This window comes from Colobus angolensis, unplaced genomic scaffold (genome assembly GCF_000951035.1).
Source record: "Colobus angolensis palliatus isolate OR3802 unplaced genomic scaffold, Cang.pa_1.0 Scaffold311, whole genome shotgun sequence".
Lineage (NCBI taxonomy): Eukaryota > Metazoa > Chordata > Mammalia > Primates > Cercopithecidae > Colobus > Colobus angolensis.
In genome coordinates, this window is record NW_012116389.1 from 1,535,955 (window position 1) to 1,559,185 (window position 23,231).

General features: G+C 39.6%; 1 protein-coding gene across 1 annotated transcript in view; it reads right to left on the reverse strand.

Moving 5' to 3' along the window:
- ULK4 (unc-51 like kinase 4) overlaps positions 1-23,231 on the reverse strand; it is a 728,320-nt gene that overhangs the window by 605,360 nt on the left and 99,729 nt on the right. The window contains exon 18 of the mRNA XM_011950984.1: positions 1,142-1,249. Coding sequence (XP_011806374.1) covers positions 1,142-1,249 — 108 coding nt within the window. The remainder of the gene's footprint in view (positions 1-1,141; positions 1,250-23,231) is intronic.

Here is a 23,231-nt window from a genome sequence, read left to right on the forward strand (position 1 = left end):
CAGAGGACAGATTTGCTGTACCAGCTATCAGTACTAATTATGAAGTTAAATAAATCAAAATACTGATGTTTTATAACAATCGTGGTAACCGCCTTAAAATTATGATTGTTCAGAAAGTCAGTTTAATTTAGATACTAAGGATATTGATGTTATGTAACATTTGAGCAAGTGCTAGAACCAAAACTCAAGAAATACAATGCCAGTCATGTACAGTGGCTCACACCTGTAATCCCAGCACTTTGGGAGGCCAAGGTGAGTGAATCACTTGAGCCCAGGAATTCGAGACCAGCCTAGGCAACATGGCGAAACCCCATCTTCACAAAATATACAAAAAAATTAGCCAGGCATGCAGGTGCACAGCTGTAGTCCCAGCTACCCAGAAGGCTGAGGTGGGAGGATGATCTGAGCCCAGGAGGTCGAGGCTGCCATGAGCCATGATCATGCTACCGTACTCCAGCCTGGGCAACAGAGTGAGACCCTATCTCAAAACAAACAAACAAAGAAATACAATGACAGAAGTTCCTTAATTACTTATAACTTACCAGTATTTAAAACTCTCAGAGTATGACACTAAATGACTAATCCATAACTTACCACTATCTATTCCATAATATTCTTTTTTAAAAAACCACATTAATGGAATATTAAATTTTGCCTTGTTGAATTCAGTAGCACTTCCATATTGTAACTTTAGATATAAGAAGTCAAATTCTGCCTTCACAAATGTCCATAGTCATGTTTAAAGCTGTATTTGCACAAAGCTGTGTTTTATTTAAACTGAAATGGAGCTTTCTATGGAAAGAACCAATGGTCTTCTCTTGCCTAAAGGAGTCAAGGATGGCAGCAACCTTGGGAGTACCTGAGGGACTTTCAGTTCATTGGTTTTAAAATATGGCCTTCAAATCACATACATTTCAAAGGAAAAGAGGCACTGGAAGGAAGGGAGGAGGGAGACAGGGTAAGATAGAAAGAGACCGAGAAACACTGAGAAATTCTCTCCCCAAGAGGTAAAATTTATCCGAAGTTCCTTAAGCATGCTCTAAGGGGCAAAGTCAAAAAACTTTTATAGGATATTAATACTTGTCAGCCAGAGTATGTCAGAACATGTCAAACAGCAATAGAGTTAATCAGACAGTCTCACCTGGGTGGCTACAAGATAGATCAGCTCCCCAAGGGTTGGTAAAAGGCACTGTTTTAATTTACTGTTCCTGAAGTTTTCCCTAATTAATTCAGTTAAGAGAACAATTGCCTGCAAAGAGAAAAAAAGTAAATTATTTCAAGTGTATCTCTCAGTTCTTAAACCTATATGTAAAAAGCAAGATACTCTGTAAAAGTCACCATTTCTAAGAACTATTTTCCAAATTATTTTCAAAATATGGGCCTTATATTCCTGAAAATACAGTGACTCTCCTAGATGAAGCTTAGAAATATATCCAGTAAAATAAACACATATAGATAGCCCTTTTCAGTTTATAATTTTTTAATTTTATTTTACCCAGGCTGGAGTGCAGTGGCATAATATTGGTTAACTACAACCTCTGCCTCCCAGGTTCAAGAGATTCTTGTGCCTCAACCTCCCGAGTAGCTGGGATTACAAGTGCATGCCACCAAGTCCAGCTAATTTTTGTATTCTTAGTAAGGTTTTGCCATGTTGGCCAGGCTGCTCTCAAACTCCTGGCCTCAAGTGATCCACCTCCACCTCCCAAAGTGCTGGGATTACAGGAGTGAGCCAGTGCACCTGACTCACTTTTCAGTTTATGAAGCACTTCCACTGTATCACTAATCCTGAGAGGCAATTAATTGTTGCCCTATCTTTAAAGAGTAAACAGAGGCTGAGAGAGGTTCCGGCAACTGGCCCCAAGCCATCCAGTTCACTTGGACAGCCAGGATCTGAAAACGAATTTTACCATGCCATGTCCCTGGTATGCTCCAGCACACCACAGTTTAAAAAGTTCTTATATTGTATTAAACTTTTACATGATTTCTTAAAAAATCAGAGCCTGGGAATGTTATACTAAAGCTGTAATATAATGTACGCTGAAACTCGGCAGCATGTTTTATCAGATCTAGTTAATTTCCTAGGAGTCATGCTAAGAAAATCACATACACTCATTGCCAGAGTTCATACACCAGAACACAGATTAATCAAATCATAGTGCAACCATGATAAGAACAGTTTCAGAATGACACATACAGAATGGCTCCACTCTGAGAAGGAAAAAAAATGCATATAAAATAGTGTGGAAGCACTATTCTCAATGTGACTCAAAGTGTGGTGCACAGACAAGACTATTTCTTACCACTGACAAAGACATTAGTTTAAAAACTGAAAGTGAGTGCTTAAAAACTTCAAAGCAATTTGACAATTCCACAACATCCAAGCATGCAATCACTGGTCTCATTTTGCAAATAAGAGTATGAAAAAGTTGGAGATGCAGGTGGGAGAGCTGCACAGTGGTCATGCACTGTAGGAGCACTTGTTAATGTGGAATTTAACAGGCTTACTGAGGTATAACTTATACAAAATAAATGCATATATTTAAAGTGTACAATTAGACACATTTGGCATATGTATACACCTGTGAAATCATCACTACAATCAAGATAACAAAAGCCCTCCAGTGTTTCCTCCATGTCCTTCTGTAATCCTTCTTTCCTACTTACTTCTTTCCCCTCCTCCCCAGAAAGCCATCAATTTACTTTGTCATTAGCATGTATTTTCTAAATTTTATGTAGATCATATACTATATTAGATCATATACTATATATTCTTTTTTGTCTGGCTTCTTTCAGCATAATGCATTTGAGATTCATCCATGTTGCTGCACGTATCAATAATTCTTTTTTTTTTTTTTTTTTTTGAGATAGAGTCTCACTCTGTCACCCAGGCTGGAGTGCAGTGGCACGATCTCAGCTCACTGCAATCTCTGCCTCCTAGGCTCAAGAGATTCTCCTGTCTCAGCCCGAGTAGCTGGGATTATAGGTGCAGACGACCACATACAGCTGATTTTTGTATTTTTAGGAGATACTGGGTTTCACCATGTTGGCACAGGTAGTTTCGAACCCCTGACTTCAAGTGATCCACCTGCCTCAGCCTCCCAAAGTGCTGGGATTACAGGTATGAGCCACTGTGCCCAGCCAGTTCATTCCTTTTTATTGCTGAATGGTATTCCATTGTATGGATGTACCAAATGTGTAACTCTCGCCACTCACTGCCTTACACATAATGAATCATCTACATGAAGTGGGTGAGGAAATAAACGGAACTATATGGCTTCACATCAGTCCTTGCAGCAGGTCACTTCTACATACAGGCTTCCTTTTCCTTTGACCTTTGCTGATCATCTACTATGTTGAATCATCTGAAATTGCCAGTGTTTAGCAATTTTTTACCTACAAAAACAGCAAATTGTCACAAGCACAGTACTGTAAAAGAGAAAGAAAATGATGAAAGAAGAAACCTTGAAATATCAGAAAGAAAGCAAGAACACAGTAGGCCAAAATATAGGTAAATACAATAGGCATTCCTACTGCTATTAAGTTTTCTAAATTATCTTTGGTCATTGAGCAAAAATTGTAAAAATGTCTGATTTGGTTCTAAAGACATTTAGAGAATACATTCAAGAGAATTATATTAAAAAGAGAGAGGGTAAAGGGATGAAAAGAAGGGTAAGTTTTCTATACTTCACTTGAACTAGTAAAAACGGTGACACCAGTAGACTGTGTTATGTATGTAGGTATGTATATAACAAACACAGCAATCACTAAAAAGAATCCATACAAAGAGATATACTTGAAAGCACTATAGCAAAAGTCCAAATGGAGTGGTAAAAAAAAAAAAAGTTCAGTAAACCACAGGAAGGTAATAAAAAGAAAATAGAAATGAAAAACACTGAGAACAAACAGGAAACAAAAATAAAATTACAGACTTCAGATCAAACACATCAATAATTACACTAAATGGAAGTCAATAAATCAAAAAATTCATACCAATCCTAAATGTGTATTGCTAAACAAAAGAGCTGCCAAATACGTGAAGCAAAAACTGATAGAACTGGAAAGATAAACAGACAAATCCACAATTACAGCTGTGAACTTCAACATCCCCTTCTCATGCACAGAAAGACAAATACTGCATCATCTTACTCATATGTGAAACCAAAAAAAGTGAAATTTATAGACGGGGAGAGTAGAACAGTGGTTACCTGAGGCTGGGGGTGGGGTGGGGAACAGGGAGATGTTGATGAAAGGGTACAAAGCTTCAGTTAGACAGGAGGAACAGGTTTTCAAGATCTACTGCACAGCACGGTGACCGTAGTTCATAATTATACGTATTTCACAATTGCTAAAAGAGTAGATTTTACAGCCAGGCACAGTGGCTCATGCCTGTAATCCTAGCACTTTGAGAGTCCAAGGTGGGCGGATCACAAGGTCAGGAGTTCAAGACCAGCCTGACCAACATGGCAAAACCCTATCTCTACTAAAAATACACAAATTAGCCAGGCATGGTGGCACGTGCCTGTAATCTCAGTTACTTAGGAAGCTGAGGCAAGAGAATCGCTTGAACTCAGGAGGCGGAGGTTGCAGTGAGCCAACTGCGCCACTGCTCTCCAGCCTGGGCGACAAAGCGAAACTCTGTCTCAAAAAAAAAAAAAGAAAAGAAAAGTAGATTTTTCATGTTCTCACTTTAAAAAATATGAAATATGTGAAGTAACAGATATCATTCCACAGTCCACAGTACACACATACATCAAAACATCACATTGTATTCAATATATACAATTATTTGCTAATGAAATTTTTGTATTTCTAAATTTTAAAAAATGATAAAACAACTATATAGAAAATGAGCAGACATCAGAAGAATAATAAAGGAATACTACGAACAGCTGTATATATATAAATTTCACCACATAGAAAATATGGACCAACTCCTCAAAAAATACAAACTATCACAACTCACCCAATATGAAACAGATAATTATTTGCAAATGACATGATTGCCAACATAGAAAGACCCAAGGAGTCTAAAGAAAAAACCTCCCTAGAACTAGTAAGTGAATTCAGCAAGGTCACAGGATACAAAATTAACATTCAAAAAACAACCGTACTTTCATATATTAGCAATAAACACATGGAAACTGAAATTTAAAACACCATTTACAATCCCCCCCAAAAAACAATACTCAGGTATAAATCTAGCAAAACAGGTACAGGATTTGTAAGCTGAAAGTTCACAATGCTATTTAAAGAAATCAAAGAACACCTAAATAAATGGAATAATAGACTATGTCCATAGATAGGAAGACTCAACATAGTGGAAAATGTCGATTCTCCCCATATTAATGGATAGATCTAATCAAATACCTATCAAAATTCTGAAACAATTCTTTATAGATATCAAAATTATTCTAACATTTATATGGAAAGTCAAAAGAATTAGAACAGCCAAAACAATTTTGAAAAAGGAAGAAAACGTGGGCCAGACATAGTGACTCAGGCCTGTAATACCAACACATTGGGAGGCCAATACGGGAGGATGGCTTGAGCTCAGGTGTTTGAGACCAACCTGGGAAACAAAGTGAGACCTTGTCTCTACAAAAATAATTTAAAAAAAGAATTAGCCAGGCATGGTGGTGCATGCTTAGAGTCCTAGCTACTCAAGAGACTAAGGTGGGAGGACTGCTTGAGCCCTGAAGTTCAAGGTTGCAGTGAGCTATGATCAAGCCACTGCGCTCCAGCCTGGGCAACCGAGTGAAACCCCCATCTAATAAGGGAAAAAAAAAATGGCTGCAATTATTCTACCTGGTTTCAAGACTTATATAGCTACTACAGTAATGAAGACTGTTTGGAATTGATACAGTTTGGATATTCATCCCCTCCAATTCTCATGTGTAAATCTGATCCCCAGTGTTGGATGTGGGGCCTTGTGGGAGGTGTTTGTATGATGGGGAAGATCCCTCATGAACGACTTAATGCCATTCCTGTGGGATTGAGTTCTCACTCTTAGTTCTCAGGAGATCTGGCTGTTAAAAAGACTCTGGTACCTCCCTCCTCTCTCTTTCGTTCTCTCCCACCATGTGATGTCTACTCCCTTTCACCTTCTGCCATGAGTGGAAGCAGCCACCATGCTTCTATAGCCTGCACAATTGTGAGCCAAATAAATCTCTTTTCTTTATAAATTACCCTGCCTCAGGTGTTCCCTTATAACAAAGCAAAACAGGCTAACACAGGCATTACTGGTGGGGTAGGCACATAGATCAATGGAACCAAACAGAATTCAGAAATAGCTCCACACAAGAATAGCCAAGTGATTTTTGACAAAGGTGCAAAGGCAGTCCAATGGAGAAAAGTCAACATTTTCAATAAACAGTGCTGAAGCAACCAGGCATCCATAGGAAAGCAAAAAATGAACCTTGACCTAAGTGTGGCACTTGACACAAAAAATTAACTCAAAATGGATCATAGTCTTAAATTTAAAACATAAAACTATAAAGCTTCCAGAAGAAAATACAGGATAACGTCTTCAGGTTCTAGTACTAGGTTAAAAAGTACACTTGACACCAAAAGCACAGAGACATTGTACCAAAGAGGATATGCAGCCACCAAATAAGCACATAAAAAGATGTTCAACATCGTTGGCAATTAGGGAAATATAAATTAAAACCAAAATAAGATATCACTACACATTCATCAGAATGGTAAAAATAAAAAATAGTGACAACACCAAAAGCTGCCCAGGATGATGAGAAACAGAATCACTTATACATTGCCGGTGAGAATGTAAAACAGTACAGTCACTCGGGAAACTCTGGCAGTTTTTCTAAAAAAAAAGCACCTAATATGCAACTACCACAGGACCCAGCAACTGCACTCCTGAGCATTTATCCAAGAGAAAGGAAGACTTTTGTCCACACAAACATCTGTAAATGGATGTTTATAGTAGTTTTATTTGTAATTGTCAAAACTGGAAATGACCCAGGTATCTTTCAATGGGTAAGTGGTTAAACAAACTGTGATTCAACCATACCACAGAATACTTCACAGCAATAAAAATGAACAAACAATTGATACATCCAACAACCTAGAGGAATCTCCAGAAAATGATGCCAAATGAAAAAAGCCAACCGCCAACCACAAAAGGTTACAAACCATATGACTATTTATACAACATTCTCAAAATGACAAAAATATATAAATGGAAAACAGATTGGCTTTGGGGGTGGAGGGCAGCACATGCAGTAGGGTAAGAGGATAGGGTCATAAAAAGGGAATATGAGGGGTCCTTCCAGTAATGAAACTCTTATTTTCCTTAACTGTTTCAATGTCAATATTCTGGTTGTAATATTGTACTACACTTTTTTAAGACATTACCATTGAGGAAAACTGGATGAAGTATACACAGGATCTATTATTTCTTACAGAGAGAAATTATTATTATTCTGTACTATTTCTTATATAGTTTTGATATTTGTCCCCTACAAATCTCAAGTTGAAATTTGATCCCCAATGTTGGATCACAACTGGGCATGAATCCACAATTATCTCAGAATAAAAAGTTTAATTTAAAGAACTATCAATCTCATATTAAATTCAAAACCCAGATCTGGCTTTCTGCTTTACAAAGTTAGTGGCAGGGATTTACAGCATTTCTCCATTTTATAATCCACTGGTATTTTGTGTCAGCAAGCGTCACTGGAAATTTAAAACATTTTAATGCTACAGTCCCTTAAAGTGATAAAACTGTCTGGACTGCCTCCAGCATAATAGAAATTGCTTTGGAACTCAGTGTCTTGTAAATAGACACACATCATATAATTTATTCCAGTAATGCCACAGCAACCTCACATCTCACTTGCAAAAGTTAACTTTGGATAGCATTAAAAAGTACTCAACAGATAATGGTTCTCCTCAAGGTTATTTGTACAGATTTTTCATTTGTTGCATTAAAATTTAAAGAAATAATAATAAAAAGTAAAATATAAGAATAAGGAACAAATATGATACAAAAATAACAAATACCAAGGGTAAAAAATGTATCTGTTGACCTAGGTACAATGGCAGTTGAAAATGCCAATACTAAATGAATAAGGTAAAATATACTTAGTTCTTCAAACTCAGAAGTCCAAGGAATATGTGTATATTATTATTACGTATGTTTTCCTCTAGTCTTTAAAAATCCTCCTGGCCTTCTAACATTAAAATTACTGTTAAAAAGCCTAACATTGAGGCCAGGTGTGGTGGCTCACACCTGTAATCCCAACACTCTGGGAGGCCGAGGCAGGCAGATGGCCTGAAGTCAGGAGTTCAAAAGCAGCCTGGCCAACCTGGTGAGATCTTGTCTCCACCAAAACTACAAAAATTACCCAGGCATGGTGGCACACACCTGTAGTCCCAGCTACCCGGGAGGCTGAGACCAGAGGATCACTTGAACCTGTGAGGAAGACGTTGCAGCAAGCCAAGATCATGCCACTGCACTCCAGCCTGAGCAACAGAGCAAGACTCCATCTCAAAAAAAAAAAAAAATTTTACCATTGAAACTAAAAGATAAAAATAGGATATTCAAGTATCATGCTATTATTGTGTGAAATTTCTGAAAATCATACAAGAAGGAAAATGAGTTTTTTGGTCTTATTTCTAATACCATTATGCTTTGAGGCATATCTATACCATCACTGGTTCTATTAACCTAACGGAAACTATTCTTGGGCAGCCACAGGCATGATTGGTTGGCTGAATACTGCAAATAGTAATTTAAGACTGTGCTGCCATTTTCCAAACTACTTCTTTGAAATCAAAACCTATTTTATAACAAATATGACTGGGAGGAGCCAGGCCTTTTTGGCTTTGTCTGAAGTCATCTGACAGATATGAAAAGGTCAAACGTGCTTCAATCTCATATGCCCTAGACTGCATCTCTTAAGTCAAAGACAGGAAGATGATGAATTAGAAAGCTAATTCTAATAAATGTGGAAGTTCTGCAGTTATACAACTAATATTCTGACACTTGCAAAGACATATTTGCTTGCTTTTGACTCTCAAAATATAGTTGTTAAAGTTCCATGTTAGTGGATATACATTTAACAGCTACAAAAAGAAACTGAATTAATCTCCAGATTCAGAATATATCAGGCATTTCCTATTATGGTCAGTGTTTTACTAGGCCAAAGGGACATTTTAAAACCCTACTTAACTACTACCAATGGGAGATATAGCAGTAATTACACCAACAACACAATTTTTAAAATAATTCGGTATTCTTCCCTAACCTCTGAAATAAGAGGCATTCCACAATTCCGAATGAAGAGGGAATTCTATTTGATACCACTTTGCCCTTTCTTCTAAGTGGTTTCTTAGTACACTACTTTCAAGGTCCCAAACATAGCTAGGGCACATAAAATAAGAACACTGTAAACCTCATAATCCCCACTCCTTTTTTAATCCTTGTTCTATTTTATTTCTATTAAATCTTAGAATCCTTCGGATGCTGTATATTTTATTAAGCCTTGACAAGAAAAATCACATCTGTCAGCTTGAAACTTCAAACTCTCGGTTTCACAAGTGTTGGTTAAAAAAGAAAATGGACATACTGAACAGATAAGGAAAGGCCGATAATGCCAGGGGAGACAGATAATGAAACTGAAGAGAATAAAATTCTGTTCTGTAATTAATAACTCTGAAAATGTCCTTGCAAGGTTGTCTATAAGATCTCTTTGGTGACATCTGGACCAAAATCAAAATTTTAACATTATCACTAATTCTCTGCATGAAAATTGGCTAAATGCATTCAAACTGGCATCTCTAATTGGCATCTAATTCCTAAAGCTAAATCAAGGAGAAGCAAGGACTGCTATCTTGTCACTTCCCTGTTGAGGCCTAAATGTAAACAAACAACCTATAACTGGTAGATTCCTTCTCTTAAAGATAATGAACTGTAACAAAAAGCAAGAAAAATGCATAAGTAGATTTCTCATACAGTCTTTCACAGTCATTTAAAAAGTTTGGAGATACTAGGTACACAAACTTTATCTACTTCCTGGATTTTTTAAATTAGACATCAACAAATGTCAACTACAAAAGAAATCTGCCATTTTTTGGTCACCAGTCATCCAGTCCCTCTTCCTAACACCCCTCAACTTCCTTCTGAGGAAATACCTTTCCTGCACTGTGCCTGGTCTGTACAACAGCAAATCAGACATTCTGCCCTTCAAATACAAAACCTGAAAGGGTCCCTGGCTCTCTTCAGAAAACCCTTTCGTCCTACAGTCAGGTACAGTCAAGGGCAGAACCACAGCCTAAGTTTCAGCCAGCAAGGCTCTTGCTCAGGAATCTGAACCTGGAATGGAGTGACACAGAGTGAAGGAACAGCTGAAGTTCACTTTTTCCTTCTAGCAGTATCCCCAAACAGAACTCCAAGGGAGTCCAGGTCCAGAAACCCTCGGGAGATGCCAGGTCTAGCTGCCAGGAATAGCTGACTATTCCAATCTTCTCTTGGAGCCTTTGACCTTGCTCATTTTCTTCTAATAAATACCCTTTATGCCTAAGTTAGGCAGAATCAACCTTAAAAAGTAATAGATAGTGCTGTCCAGTTTCCTGCCCTTCCTGGACACAAAAACATTTCCCAGCCCTCCTTAGAGTCAGGTAGGGCCATGTGACTAGTTCTAGCCAATTAACTGAAAGTGGAAATGATGTATGTATTCCTATGTGCAATTTTCCATACTCTCTTCCTCTGTCTCTGGAAACTGTTAAGGCACTATGCTGGATAGAAGTGCCACATAAGATGAAAGCAGCCTGGAGTACTGAGGTGAGCTGCTCACAAGAGCCAGCTAGGCCTGCAGCAACCCTCTGAGATTTTGATGCTGTTTGTTACCATAACATAAGCTAGCCTATCCTGACTGATCATTCAATGCAAAAACATCACTCTAGCTAGAGGTAGTCATGAAGGAGTTCTACTACTTTAAAAGAATTGTTAATAAAACAGTAAACTATTGCATCCATATCTTAGGGTAGAGGAGCATTTGTATAGCAGCTAAGATCTGTACCAACATTTATGTCATGGATCTGACACTAGGGTTGCAAAGCACCAATCACCAGAAAAGCAGCATATGAACCGTAGACTATATACAACATTCTGGAAAAGGCAACACCGTGAAGACGGTAAAAAGGTCAATGACTGCCAGGGGTTAGGGGAAAGGAAAAATAAAAAATAGGCAGAGCACAGGGGATTTGTAGGATAGTGAAAATACTCTGTATTATACTATAATGGTAGATACATGTTTTCATACATTCTTCTCAACCCAAAGAAATGTATAACACCAAGAGCAAAGCACAATGTAAACTACAGACTTTGGGTGACAATAATGTGCCAATGTAGGTTTATTGACTAGAACAAATGCACCACTTTGATGCAGGATATTAATAGGAGAGGCTGTACATGTGTGAGGGCAGGGGTATATGAGATGTCTTTGTGCCTTTCTCTCAATTTTGATGTAAACCTAAAACTACTCTTTTAAAAAATTGTTTTCATTTTAAAAAGTACACTGATCAATCTGCCAAGCAGACTAAGTCAAGAAATTGAGTATCAAATTGCAATAAATCTGTAATAAATCTATAGTTCAAAAGCAGATTACTCAAATAAAATTACTTTTTCCATTTCTGGTGAATAGCAGACAAAATCTTCTGAATATTACTCCCATTGAAATAAACAAAATATGCTAGATAAAATATCTTTATAAAATGCATACCTAAATTTGCAAGAAATTAAGAAAACCTCAAAGACCAAAAATAGACAGAAAAGAAGAAAACTGACAGAAAAAGGGAAACAGAAAACAGGACAACAGAGAGATAGAGAAAAACAGGGAACAAATAGAGGCAACAGAGAATCAGGATACTTTAACCCCGGGTGGGGGTGGGGGGAAATATGCTAAACTCTTGGTGACCTTGAAATGACCTTCTGAAATGGAACAAGAGACAACCCTCAGCTCCTGCCCATAGTGTAGTATCAAATAGGAGACCATTAATATTAAATTGGTACCTCAAGGATATATGAATAAGAAATGAACCAGCCTGCAAGAGAGGCTGGCAAGAAATGTTGAGACCTTGATACTAAACGAAACAGTGGTGAAAACAGTCTCCCCTGAGAATCAAACCAAATCTCAAAAGCAGCTCACATTCACAATGCCTCACCTGGGAGACCAGAGATTCAAACACCTGGGAGTCTGCTAGGCTGGACAACTGAAACACGGCCTCTAATTAATGAAGTCAAAATGCCACAATTTCCCCAGCATACACTAGAGCAGTGGTTCTCAAATTTTAGTGTGCATCAGAATTACTGAAGAGTCTGTAAAAACATAGATCGCAAAACCCCTTCCTCAGAGTTTCTCATTTAGCAGATTTGGGGTAAGATCTGAGAATTTGCATTTCTAACAGGTTGCCAAGTAATGCTCATGCTGCTGGTCTAGGAGCATACTTTAAGAACCACTACTGTGGTACTCAATATTGCCTACACATTAGCATCACCCTTGTAGCTTTAAAGACTACAGACACTTCCATCCACCCCCAGAGATACGGATTACATGATATGGGGTACAGCCTGGGCATAAGAACTTATTTAAATGTTAAAATAGAGAGCATAAGACTGACAGAACAGACTCCTCATGGCAATAAGATGCTAAATTATAAACAAGACCTAAGACCTAGGCAAGGGTTAGATCACGCACCTTACACTTAAAGAATAAAAACTATGTTCTAACTGCCACAGGGTTTTTTGTTTTTCTCTAGCAGCTAAATAAGCACTGGCCTCAAGACAAGCACTGCTGAAACAACTGCAGCCCACTGACGGCCAGATGTTGACTAACTGACAACCTCCCCTATTCACAAGCCAAAATAACAGTTTTGATTGGATGAGAGACTGATTTCAGTAACTTTCTCCTGATAAGAGGTCACCGACCACGGACTGGTTCTGGCTGGTTTACAGAGGCTGTATACTGAGTGCCTTCCCGTCTTCTGCTTCACCTAGGGCCTAATTGTTATGCACTTAAATGTTAAGTCTCCACCCCAAAGTGAACACGGACTGCATGTAACATGCATGTTTACTTTCTACACATGTGTGTGACCCCTTTCATGAACGTTCACAGCTTCTCCTATAACTATTAAACATGTATACTTAGCCAACTTATTTGGCATAAATTTCTATTCCATTCTTCCCTCCCTCGAAGTGCCTGCTTTCAGTTTCTGCCAGAAGCCACACTTTCCAGCCTGTCAGGAGAGCCAACCTGCAGGCTGCAACCCCTTATAAGAAATCAAGCTTTCCTCTTCAAATTTAGGGCCCTCGGGATTCTTCAGTTAACACCAACATGCCGTCAAGGTTGAGAACCACTGCCGAAGAGGACAGAATCTAAAAGCTCTGGAAACTGGAAACGCTGGAATGACTCAACAAAGTACAGCCTGCTCAGCCACCCCTTAAACCACCCCCCTTACATGACCCTGGGAGACCGTCTTAGTGAAGGGGGCACCAGCATCTTTGAAGAGCTCTAAGGTAGCTATCCTTTATAGGCCAGAGATGACAGTGAGAAATCCTGACAGTGGAATTTGGTTCTCTGATCACAGTGGAAACCATGAGATTTGGGATTAGTAAAGGCCAGTAGCAGCCCTTACCTGCAGATCAGGTGGGCACAACTGCCACGGTGAGTCAAAGGACAATGTGGTGACCAGAATATCTGACCCACAAGAATCAATGGTAAACTGACCATCACGTCTGTCTCCTAAGTTGATACTTGACATTTAATAAAAAAATTTCTAGATTTACTGAGCAGAAACCTAACTCAAGTCCCATAAAGAATTCATAGCTTCTTACCCAGATCCCAGACTTAACCAAAAGAAAAGAAAAAAAAAAACTATCGGGATCACTATAGATAACGGTCCATACATCATCTCAGAGATGCATCAGAATCAGCCTCTGAATTCCCCCTTTTAATCTACCCACCAAGCAACTGCATGGCAGTAGCTAAAAGAGGAAGGTGCAAAAAAAAGACCGGCAGTCAGCAGAGGCCTCCCCATTCTGAAACCTACCTGTGATGATAACAGTAATAGTGCTCTGTGTCTTCTTACCAATACAGGGTACCTTAACCACGACTCTTAGCAGCTATACTGGAGAGAGAAGCATACCCTTTTCCTAATCTCACAGCTGCCTTCTGGAAACCACACACAAAACCTGATGAATATGGAGGGAGAAACCATTCCAGGCAGAGAAAACCGAGCCAGAGGCATAAAATCCAGGTACTGCCACACTGTTGTGGCAGGTCCCCATTTCTGTATCTAATGTAAGCATCTTACTGCAGTGTGGATGATACATACATTTATCAAGGGTTATATGACACACATTTTGAAACAGAACCACAACTATGCCTCCTATATGAATGTTTTCTTAAGAAGCCAAGTTATACTGTCCTGTAATTAAAATTGGGTATTTTAGATGCTGTAATAATTTAAAAGTTATGGCATAGAGAACTCCAATATTACAATTTTGAGCTTGCTAAATATAACTAGTATTATTTACTTGTTACTATACTATTAAAAGTCATATCTTCAACACTCCTCAAATAGTAGAAATACAAAGGAAGCTCACTTTAAATTGCATTTTTCTGCTTCAGGGATCAGCTCTAATTAGTTGTGTTTTGTGCAGTTCTTTCTATCTCCAATTCTGTTTCCATGTTTCTTTCATCTAATAGAAAATTAAATGTGATACTTCGCTAGGTTCCCAAGGATTACTAACTTACACTACATTCGAATATGTTAGTCTCACAACTGCAGCCCTAAAAAATACAGCAAAGGTACATTCATAGCCCAGGTAAAACGAGCACCAAAATTAGTCATAGTAGCAAACACAGAAGCTAAAAATTGTTCTAGGAGATGTCAGATAAGAAATTCAATGAATTCCATCATTTTAAGAAATTAGAAAGCATGTCTTTTAAGAATTCTTTGATGTGAGATGTTTAATTTGTATGCAAAAGTGATTCAAATATGGCAATTCCCCAAATGACATGTACTTCAGCATCACAGCTTAATATAAGAAACAAATCCAGAATGTTTCACTTCATTCTACACAAAAATGTGATTATTATTCAACTCTTGCTTTATTATTTTCAACAAATTTGCCTCTCCTACTGTCCAAAAAGTAACAAAAAAAGAAGGCTATTTAGCTGTGAGATACAAGGGTAAATTCACTGAAATTAACAATGTGGAGGATTTAAATGACATGTCTAGGCTCGGGGCTACAAAGAAGCAAGAAATAATCACATACTGTGTCTGATGTAAAATATGGCATCCTAGGGCCCCTCCAAATATACAGTGTACAAAACAACTGAGAAAACTACACCAAAGCAGGAATGGGATACAAAGCACTCCATGAGGACACATTAATAAAAAAAAAATAAACAAATATATAAGCTCAACTTCAGCTTCAAATCCAACAGGATAGTTTTTCCAGAAAAGTATCTAAGAGTTCAAGACCAGCCTCAGCAACATGGTGAAACCCCATTTCTACAAAAAATACAAAAATTAGCCAGGTGTGGTGGCGCACCCCTGGGATCCCAGCTACTTGGGGGGGCTGTGGTGGATAGACTGTTTGAGCCCTGGAGGCAGAAGTTGCAGTGAGCCCAGACTGCACAACTGCACCCCAGCCTGGGTGACACAGTGAGACCCTGTATAAAAACAAAACAAAACAAGACTAAGCCAATTAGTCTTCTAATTGCTCTTCTTCACTTCTCACAGCTTTTCTTCCTTTCGTTTCCTATTAGACTGGATAAACTAGGTCCTGGGGTAAAAGATTCCAAAACACAGGGCTTTGTGTAAGAGGGTTTGGAAGTGGCCACTCTCTCCCTCCAAAGAGATCCAACCCCTCTCTTGACTGAAACTCAGCTATCTTTTGGAAAACAGCATAAACTAGACTGACTAACTTCTTTTACCACGAATTCTCCGGCACAAACCTGGTTTCTGTAGAGCCCTATTCTCTTTCCCTAGAGGGCCAGCTTTCCCCTTCTCTGAGATGATGCTTCATATCTCCTCCTCTACTCAAATCTCTTGGGTACTCATTATTCTCTTTCTAATGAATGATCTTTCCAATGTATTGCTGAATTCAGTTTGCTAGTATTTTGTTGAGGATTTCTGCATCAATATTCATCAGAGATACTAACCCGTGGTTTTCCTTTCTTGATACGTCTTTGTCAGATTTTGGTATAAGGTAATACTGGCCTCGTAGAGTAATTCTGGAAGTATTCTCTCCTCGTCTTATTTTATTTATTTATTTTGAGTAGTTTGAGTAGGATTGGTATCAGTTGGTTCTGCTTTAAATGTCTGGTAGAATTCAGCAGTGAAGCCATCAGGTCCCTGGCTTTTCTTTACTGGGAGACTATTTATTATGATTTTGATCTCGTTGTTTGTTATTAGTCTGTTCAGATTTTGGATTTCTTCATGGTTCAGTCTTGGTAGATTGTATGTATCTAGGAATTTGTCCACTTCTTTTAGATTTTCCAGTTTATTGGCATATAGTTGGCATAGTAGCCACTAACGACCCTTTAAATTTCTGCAGTATTAGTTCTAATGTGTCCTTTTTCATTTCTGACTTTATTTATTTGGATCTTCTTTTTTTATTAGTCTGACTAAAGGTTTGTCATTTTGTTTTAACTCTTCGGAAAAACTACTTTTTGTTTCATTGATCTTTCATATTGTTTCTCCATTTCAATTTCATTTATTTCTGCTCTGATCTTTATTATTTCTTTTCTTCTAATTTTAGATTTGGGTTTCCCTTGCTTTTCTAATTCTTTAAGATGTATTATTAGATTGTTCATTTGAAGTTTTTCCTCTTTTTGACATAGGCGCTTATAGCTATAAAATTACCTCTGAGTACTGCTTTTACTGTATCCCATAGGGTTTTTTTTGTTTTGCTTTGTTTTTGGCAGAATCTCACTTTGTCGCCCAGGCCAGAGTACAGTGGAGCGATCTGGGCTTACTGCAAGCCTCCACCACCCAGGTTCAAGAAATTCTTGTGCCTCAGTCTCCCAGGGAGCTGGAATTACAGGCACCTGCCACCATGCCTGGCTACTTTTTGTATTTTTAGTAGGGACGAGGTTTCACCATGTTGGCCAGGCTGGTCTCAAACTCCTGACCTCAAGTGATTCGCCTGCCTCGGCCTCCCAGAGTGCTGGGATTACAGGCATGAGGCACCATGCCCAGCCTTCCAAAGGTTTTGGTAGGTTATATTTACATTATCATTTGTTTCCAGAAATTTTTCAATTTTTTTTTTAAAACCAGGCTGGAGTGCAGTGGCATGACCTCAGCTCACTGCAACCTCCACCTCTTGGACTCAAGCGATCCTCCTACCTCAGCCTCCCAAGTAATGGGGACTACAGGCACATGCCACCACGCTTGGCTAATTTTTATTTTTGTTTTTGTTTTTGTTTTGTTTTGTTTTTGTAGAGACAAGGTTTCACTATGCTGCCTAGGATGGTCTGGAACTCTTGGCCTCATGTGATCTGCCTACCTCCGTCTCCCAAAGTGTCGGGATTATAGGCATGAGCCACAGTTCCTGGCCCAAATTCCTTTTTTTTTCCCCCATAGAAAGCAGAAAAATAATTTATTCCAAAAGATGGCAGAAATACTAAATTTATACAGTAAGGTCTAATTCTGTGGAGATAGCTCTTCTCTCTGAAAATGCTTTCCTACTGACTGCCCCACTGGAGTCTTATTTGTCTTGCAGCAGTTTCTAAACACTTCATTGATTGTCATGTGAGAAGGCAGGAGTCATCTTCAAGTGCCAGATTCCAAGGAGAGAGTAACGTATCTCTCAGAAGAAGAGCATCTTGTATCTCAGAAGAGTACACAATCATTTTGTGGAGTCAGCACAGTTCAGTTTAAGTAGGCACATAATTCATTAAAGTGTAAAAAAGTGAAGGAAAAAAACACTACATTGTAGAATAAGACATTTAAATGTGGTGCTAATGTTTGAGGCAACTGATGGCCAAAATGGGCAAGTCAAGAAAGGTAGTCTGGTTTGGAGGTGATTTTGCGTCTAGAGGGCATTCTCTCCTCGTGACCTGAAAGACTGAGCACTGTAGAGCACATCTTCTTCCTCAAGGCCAATGATGCTTCAGATACCAGATGGCTTCATTTTTCAACTGTGGTCCAAAGAGAGGATTGAGTTGGGCCAGAACTGAAATCAGCCAAAAAGACAGCAGAAAACCGGACAGGTCACCAATATGGTAATGACAACTCCCCAGTAAGGACCCGTAGGGATAAACCAAGGCACCAAGAAGCCAACGAAGCCCCAGATCATGCTCATCACAGTGAGAGGCACCATGAGGCCATGATACGCCATGGTCACTGCCTGAGCTGCCAGCCTCTGCCCTGCCACCTCACTTCCCAAATTCCTTCTTCTTCTTTGTTTTGTTTTGTTTGTTTTTTGAGATGGAGTCTCACTCTTTCACCCAGGCTGGAGTGCAGTGGCGCAGTCTCAGCTCACTGCAACCTCTGACTCCCAGGTTGAAGCAATTCTCCTGCCTCGGCCTCCTGAGTAGCTAGGATTACAGGCGCACGCCACCATGCCCGGCTAATTTTTGTTTGTTTGTTTGTTTTTTAGTAGAGACAGGATTTCACCATGTTGGTCAGACTGCTCTCGAACTCCTGACCTCGTGATCCACCCACCTCGGCATCCCAAAGTGCTAGGATTACAGGCATGAGCCACCATGCCTGGCCCCCAAATTCCTTTGTAATTTCTTCATTGACCCACTATTCAGGAGCACATTGTTTACTTTCCATGTATTTATAAAGTTTCCAAAATTCTTATTAATTTCTAGTTTTACTCCATAGTGGTCAGAAAAGAGGCTTGATTTTATTTCAATTTTTTTAACGTTTTAAGACTTGTTTTGTGACCTAAAATGTGTTCTAACCTTGAGAATAATTCATGTCTGAGAAAAAGAATGTGTATTCTGCAGCTCTTGGACGAAATGTTCTGTAAATATTAGATCCTTTTTGTCTATAATGCAGATTAAGTGTGATGCTTCTTTGTTGATTTTCTGTCTGGGAGATCTGTTCAATGCTGAAAATGGCTTTTGAAGTCTCCAGCCATTATTGTATCACGGCCTCTCTCTTTAGCTCTAATAATATTCCCTTTATATATCTAGGTGCTCCAGTGTTGGGTACATACATATTTTACATTGTTATATCACCTTGCTGAACTGACCCCTTTATCATTATGTAGTGACCTTCTTTGGCTCTTCTTGCAGATTCTGTCTTGAAATCTATTTTATCTAATGTAAATATAACTACTCCCGCTCTTTTTTGGTTTCCACTAGCATGGAATATTTTTTTCCTTCCCTTTATTTTCAGCCTGTGTGTGTCTATATAGGTGAAGTGTGTTTCTTATAGGCAACAATCAATGGGTCTTGTTTTTTCATCCAGCCAGTCTCTGTCTTTTGATGGGAGAGTTTAGTCCATTTACATCCAATGTTATTGTTGATAAGTAAGGACTTACTCCTGCCATTTTGTTATTTGTTTTCTGGTTGTTTTGTGATCTTCTCTTCCTTCTTTCTTTCCCATTATTTTAACCTGATAACTTCACACTATTTACAAAAACCAACAAACAAAGAAAAAGAAAACAAATAAAAACTCTATGCCTTAATTTCATGCCCCTGCTTTTAAACGTTTTGCTGTTTCTATTTATATCTTATTTTATTGACCATCTTGAAAAATTGATGTAATTATTACTTTTGATTGGCTCATATTTTAGTCTTTCTACTTATGGTAGAAGTAGTTTACACACCACAATTACAGTGTTACAATATTCTGTGTTTTTCTGTGTACTTACAATTACCAGTGAGATTTCTAACTTTAGATGATTATTTCTCATTACTGTCCTTTTCTTTCTGACTGAAGTATTCCCTTTAGCATTTCTTGTAGGACAGGTCTGGTATTAATGAAATCCCTCAGGTTTTGTTTGTCTGGGCAAGTCTTCATTTCTCCACCACATTTTAAGGATATTTTCACCAGATATAGTCTTCTAGGATAAAAGTTATTTTCCTTCAGTACTTTAAATATGACATGCCACTCTCTCCTGGCCTTTAAGGTTTGCACTGAAAAGTGTGCTGCCAGATGTACTGGAGCTCCATTTTATGTTATTTCTTTCTTTTCTCTTGCTGCTTGTAGGATCCTTTCTTTATCCTTGACCTTTGGGAGTTTGATTATTAAATGCTTTGAGGTTGTCTTCTTTGGGTTAAATCTCCTTGGTGTTCTATAACCTTCTCATACTTGGATACTGACATCTTTCTCTAGGTTCAGGAAATTCTCTGTTATTATCCTTTCGAATAAACTTTTTACCTCTATCTTTCTCTACCTCCTCTTTAAGGCCAATAACATTTAGACTTTCTCTTTTGAGGCTATTTTCTAGATCTTGTAGGCAGGCTTCTTGTTTTTCCTTTTTTGCGAAAGGGTCTCAGTCTGTCACCCAGGCTGGAATGCAGTAGCATGATCTCAACTCACTGCAACCTCCACCTCCAGGGCTCAAGCAATCCTCCCATCTCAGCTTCCAGAGTAGCTAAGACCACAGGCTCACACCATCAGACCCAGCTAATTTTTGTATTTTTTGTAGAGACAGGATTTCACCATGTTGTCCAGGCTGGTCTCAAACTCCTGAGCTCAAGCAGTCCAGTCTCAGCCTCCCTAAGGGCTGGGATTACAAGTATGATACTGCGCCCAGCCTGTGTATTTTCAATTAGCCAGTCTTCAACCTCACTAATTCTTTCTTCTGCTTAATAAATTCTGCTATTAAAAGACTCTGATATATTTTTCAGGGTGCCAACTGTATTTTTCAGCTTCAGAATTTCTGCTTGATTCTTTTTAATTATTTCAATCTCTTTGTTAAATTTATCTGATAGAATTCAAAATTTCTTCTCTGTGTTATCTTGAATTTCTATGAGTTTCCTCAACATAGCTATTTTGAATTCTCTCTCTGAAAGGTCACATATCTCTGTTTCTCCATGATTGGTCCCTCGTGCCTTATTTACAAAGTTCATTGGTGAGGTCATGTTTTCCTGGATGGTGTTGATAGCAGATATTCTTCAGTGTCTAGGCATTGGAGAGTTAGATATTTATTATAGTCTTCACTGTTTCAGCTTATTTGTAGTCATCCTTCTTGGGAAGGCTTTTCAGATATTTGAAAGGACTTGGGTGTTGTGATCTAAGCTGTATCTGCTTTAGGGGGCACCCCATGCCCAACAACACTGTGGTTCTTGCAGACTCATACATGTACTGCCTTGATGGTCTTAGATAAGATCTGGAAGAATTCTCTAGATCACCAGGCATACACTCTTATTCCCTTCCCTTACTTTCTCCCAAACATACAGAGTCAGTCTCTCTGTCTCTCTCTTTCTCCCCCGCTCCCTCTTCCCCCTTCCCCCACCTTTCTCTCTCTCTCTCTCTGTTCTGAGCCACCTAAAGACCTAAAGCTTGGGGTGGAGTGACACAAGCATCCCTGTAGCCACCACCACTGTGACAGCATTGGGTCAGACCTGAACCCAGAGAAGTGCTAGGTCTTACCCAAGGCCTGCTATAACCACTCCCTAGCTACTGCTTATGTTCACTCAAGGCCCTGGGACTGTACAATCAGATATGGCAAAGCCAGCCAGGCCTGTCCTTCCCTTCAGGGCAGCAAGGTCCCCTAAGTCCCAGGTGGGTCCAGAAGTGCCATCCAGGAGTCAGGGACTAGAGTCAAAAACCTTAGAAGTCTACCTGGTGTGCATACTGCAGCTAAACTGGTACTGAAACTACACAAAGCAGTCCTTCCCTTCCTCCTTCCCCTTTCCAAAGGGAGAGGATCCTCACTGGTAGCCACCACCAGGCAATGAGGAGTACTGCCAGACTACCACTGATGTTCCTTTGAGGCCCAAGATCTCTTAAGTCAGCTTGTCATAAATGCTGCCTGACCTGGGTCTCACCCTTCAGGACAGTGGGCTCCCCCTCTGGCCCAGGAGGTCCAGAAATGCCATCCAAGAGTCAAGTCCTGAAATCGGTGATCCCAAGAGCCCTTTTGGTGCTCTACCCTCTTTGGTCATGCTGGTACCTAAAGTGCAAGACAAAGTCCCCTTTACTTTGCCCTCTGCTTTTCTCAAGCAGGAAGAGTTTTGCCCCATACACCACAACTGGTCATGTGGTAAGTCTCACCTGAAGCCAGCAAGTCTTAGAGACTCACCAAGGCCCTCAAAATGTAATATGGGGGTATCACTGCTGGTTATTCAGGGCCCAAAGGCTCTTCAGTTCACAGGTAATGAATGCTGACAGGACTGGGTCCTCTCCCTCAAGGCAACAGGTTCCCTTCCAGCCCAGGTTGTTCTAAAAATACTCTCTGGGAGCCAGGGCCTGAAACAGGGGCCTCATGACTTTAACTGGTGCCCTATCTTGCTGTGGCTGGGCTGGTATCCTACGTGCAAGACAAAGTCCTCCCCGCTCTTCCCTCTTGTCTCCTCAAGCAGGAAGGGTCTTTTTTGGAGCCGCAAGCTGTGCAACCTGGGGTTGGGGGAGGAATGAAGCCAGCACGCCCCAGCTGCCCCAGCTGGTATCTCAGTATGTCTCATGCCCCCTCAGTCCACTGTCTCTGGGCCTAATTCAGCACTAGGACTCACTTACAAGTTGCAGTCCTTATGGCCTAGACTGCCTTTCAACATTACTTGTACACACGGAGTGCTGCAGCACTCAGTGGTAAGATTTGCAGGAACTCAAGCTCCCACTACTGGGATGAGTGACTCCCCTTTGGCTAAGGCTGAATTACATGCCCTCTCCATGGGCAGGCATCAGCTGAGTTTGGTCTCGGTTTCCTTTCTGCTCTAACAGGACACCACTGAGTTCAGTGCCTCACAATTGGTATGTTCTCCCTCCCCCAGTGCCCAGAGATGTTCTCCACACCAGGCTGCTGCTAGGGCAGGGATCGGGGAGTGGTATTGGCAATTCAGAAGTGTTTTTTTGGTTTTTTTTAAATGCCTCTTTCAGCGATATGAGGTTAAAACCAGGTACTATGAGTGCTCACCCGATTTTTGGTACTACGAGCGCTCACCCGATTTTTGGTTCTTATAAAGGTGCTTTTACCAAGTAGATATTTGTTAACTTGGTGTCCTTGCAGGAGGGATGACAGGTGGGAATCCTCCATTCCACCATCTTGCTCTGCCTCATTATTCTCTTTCTCACGG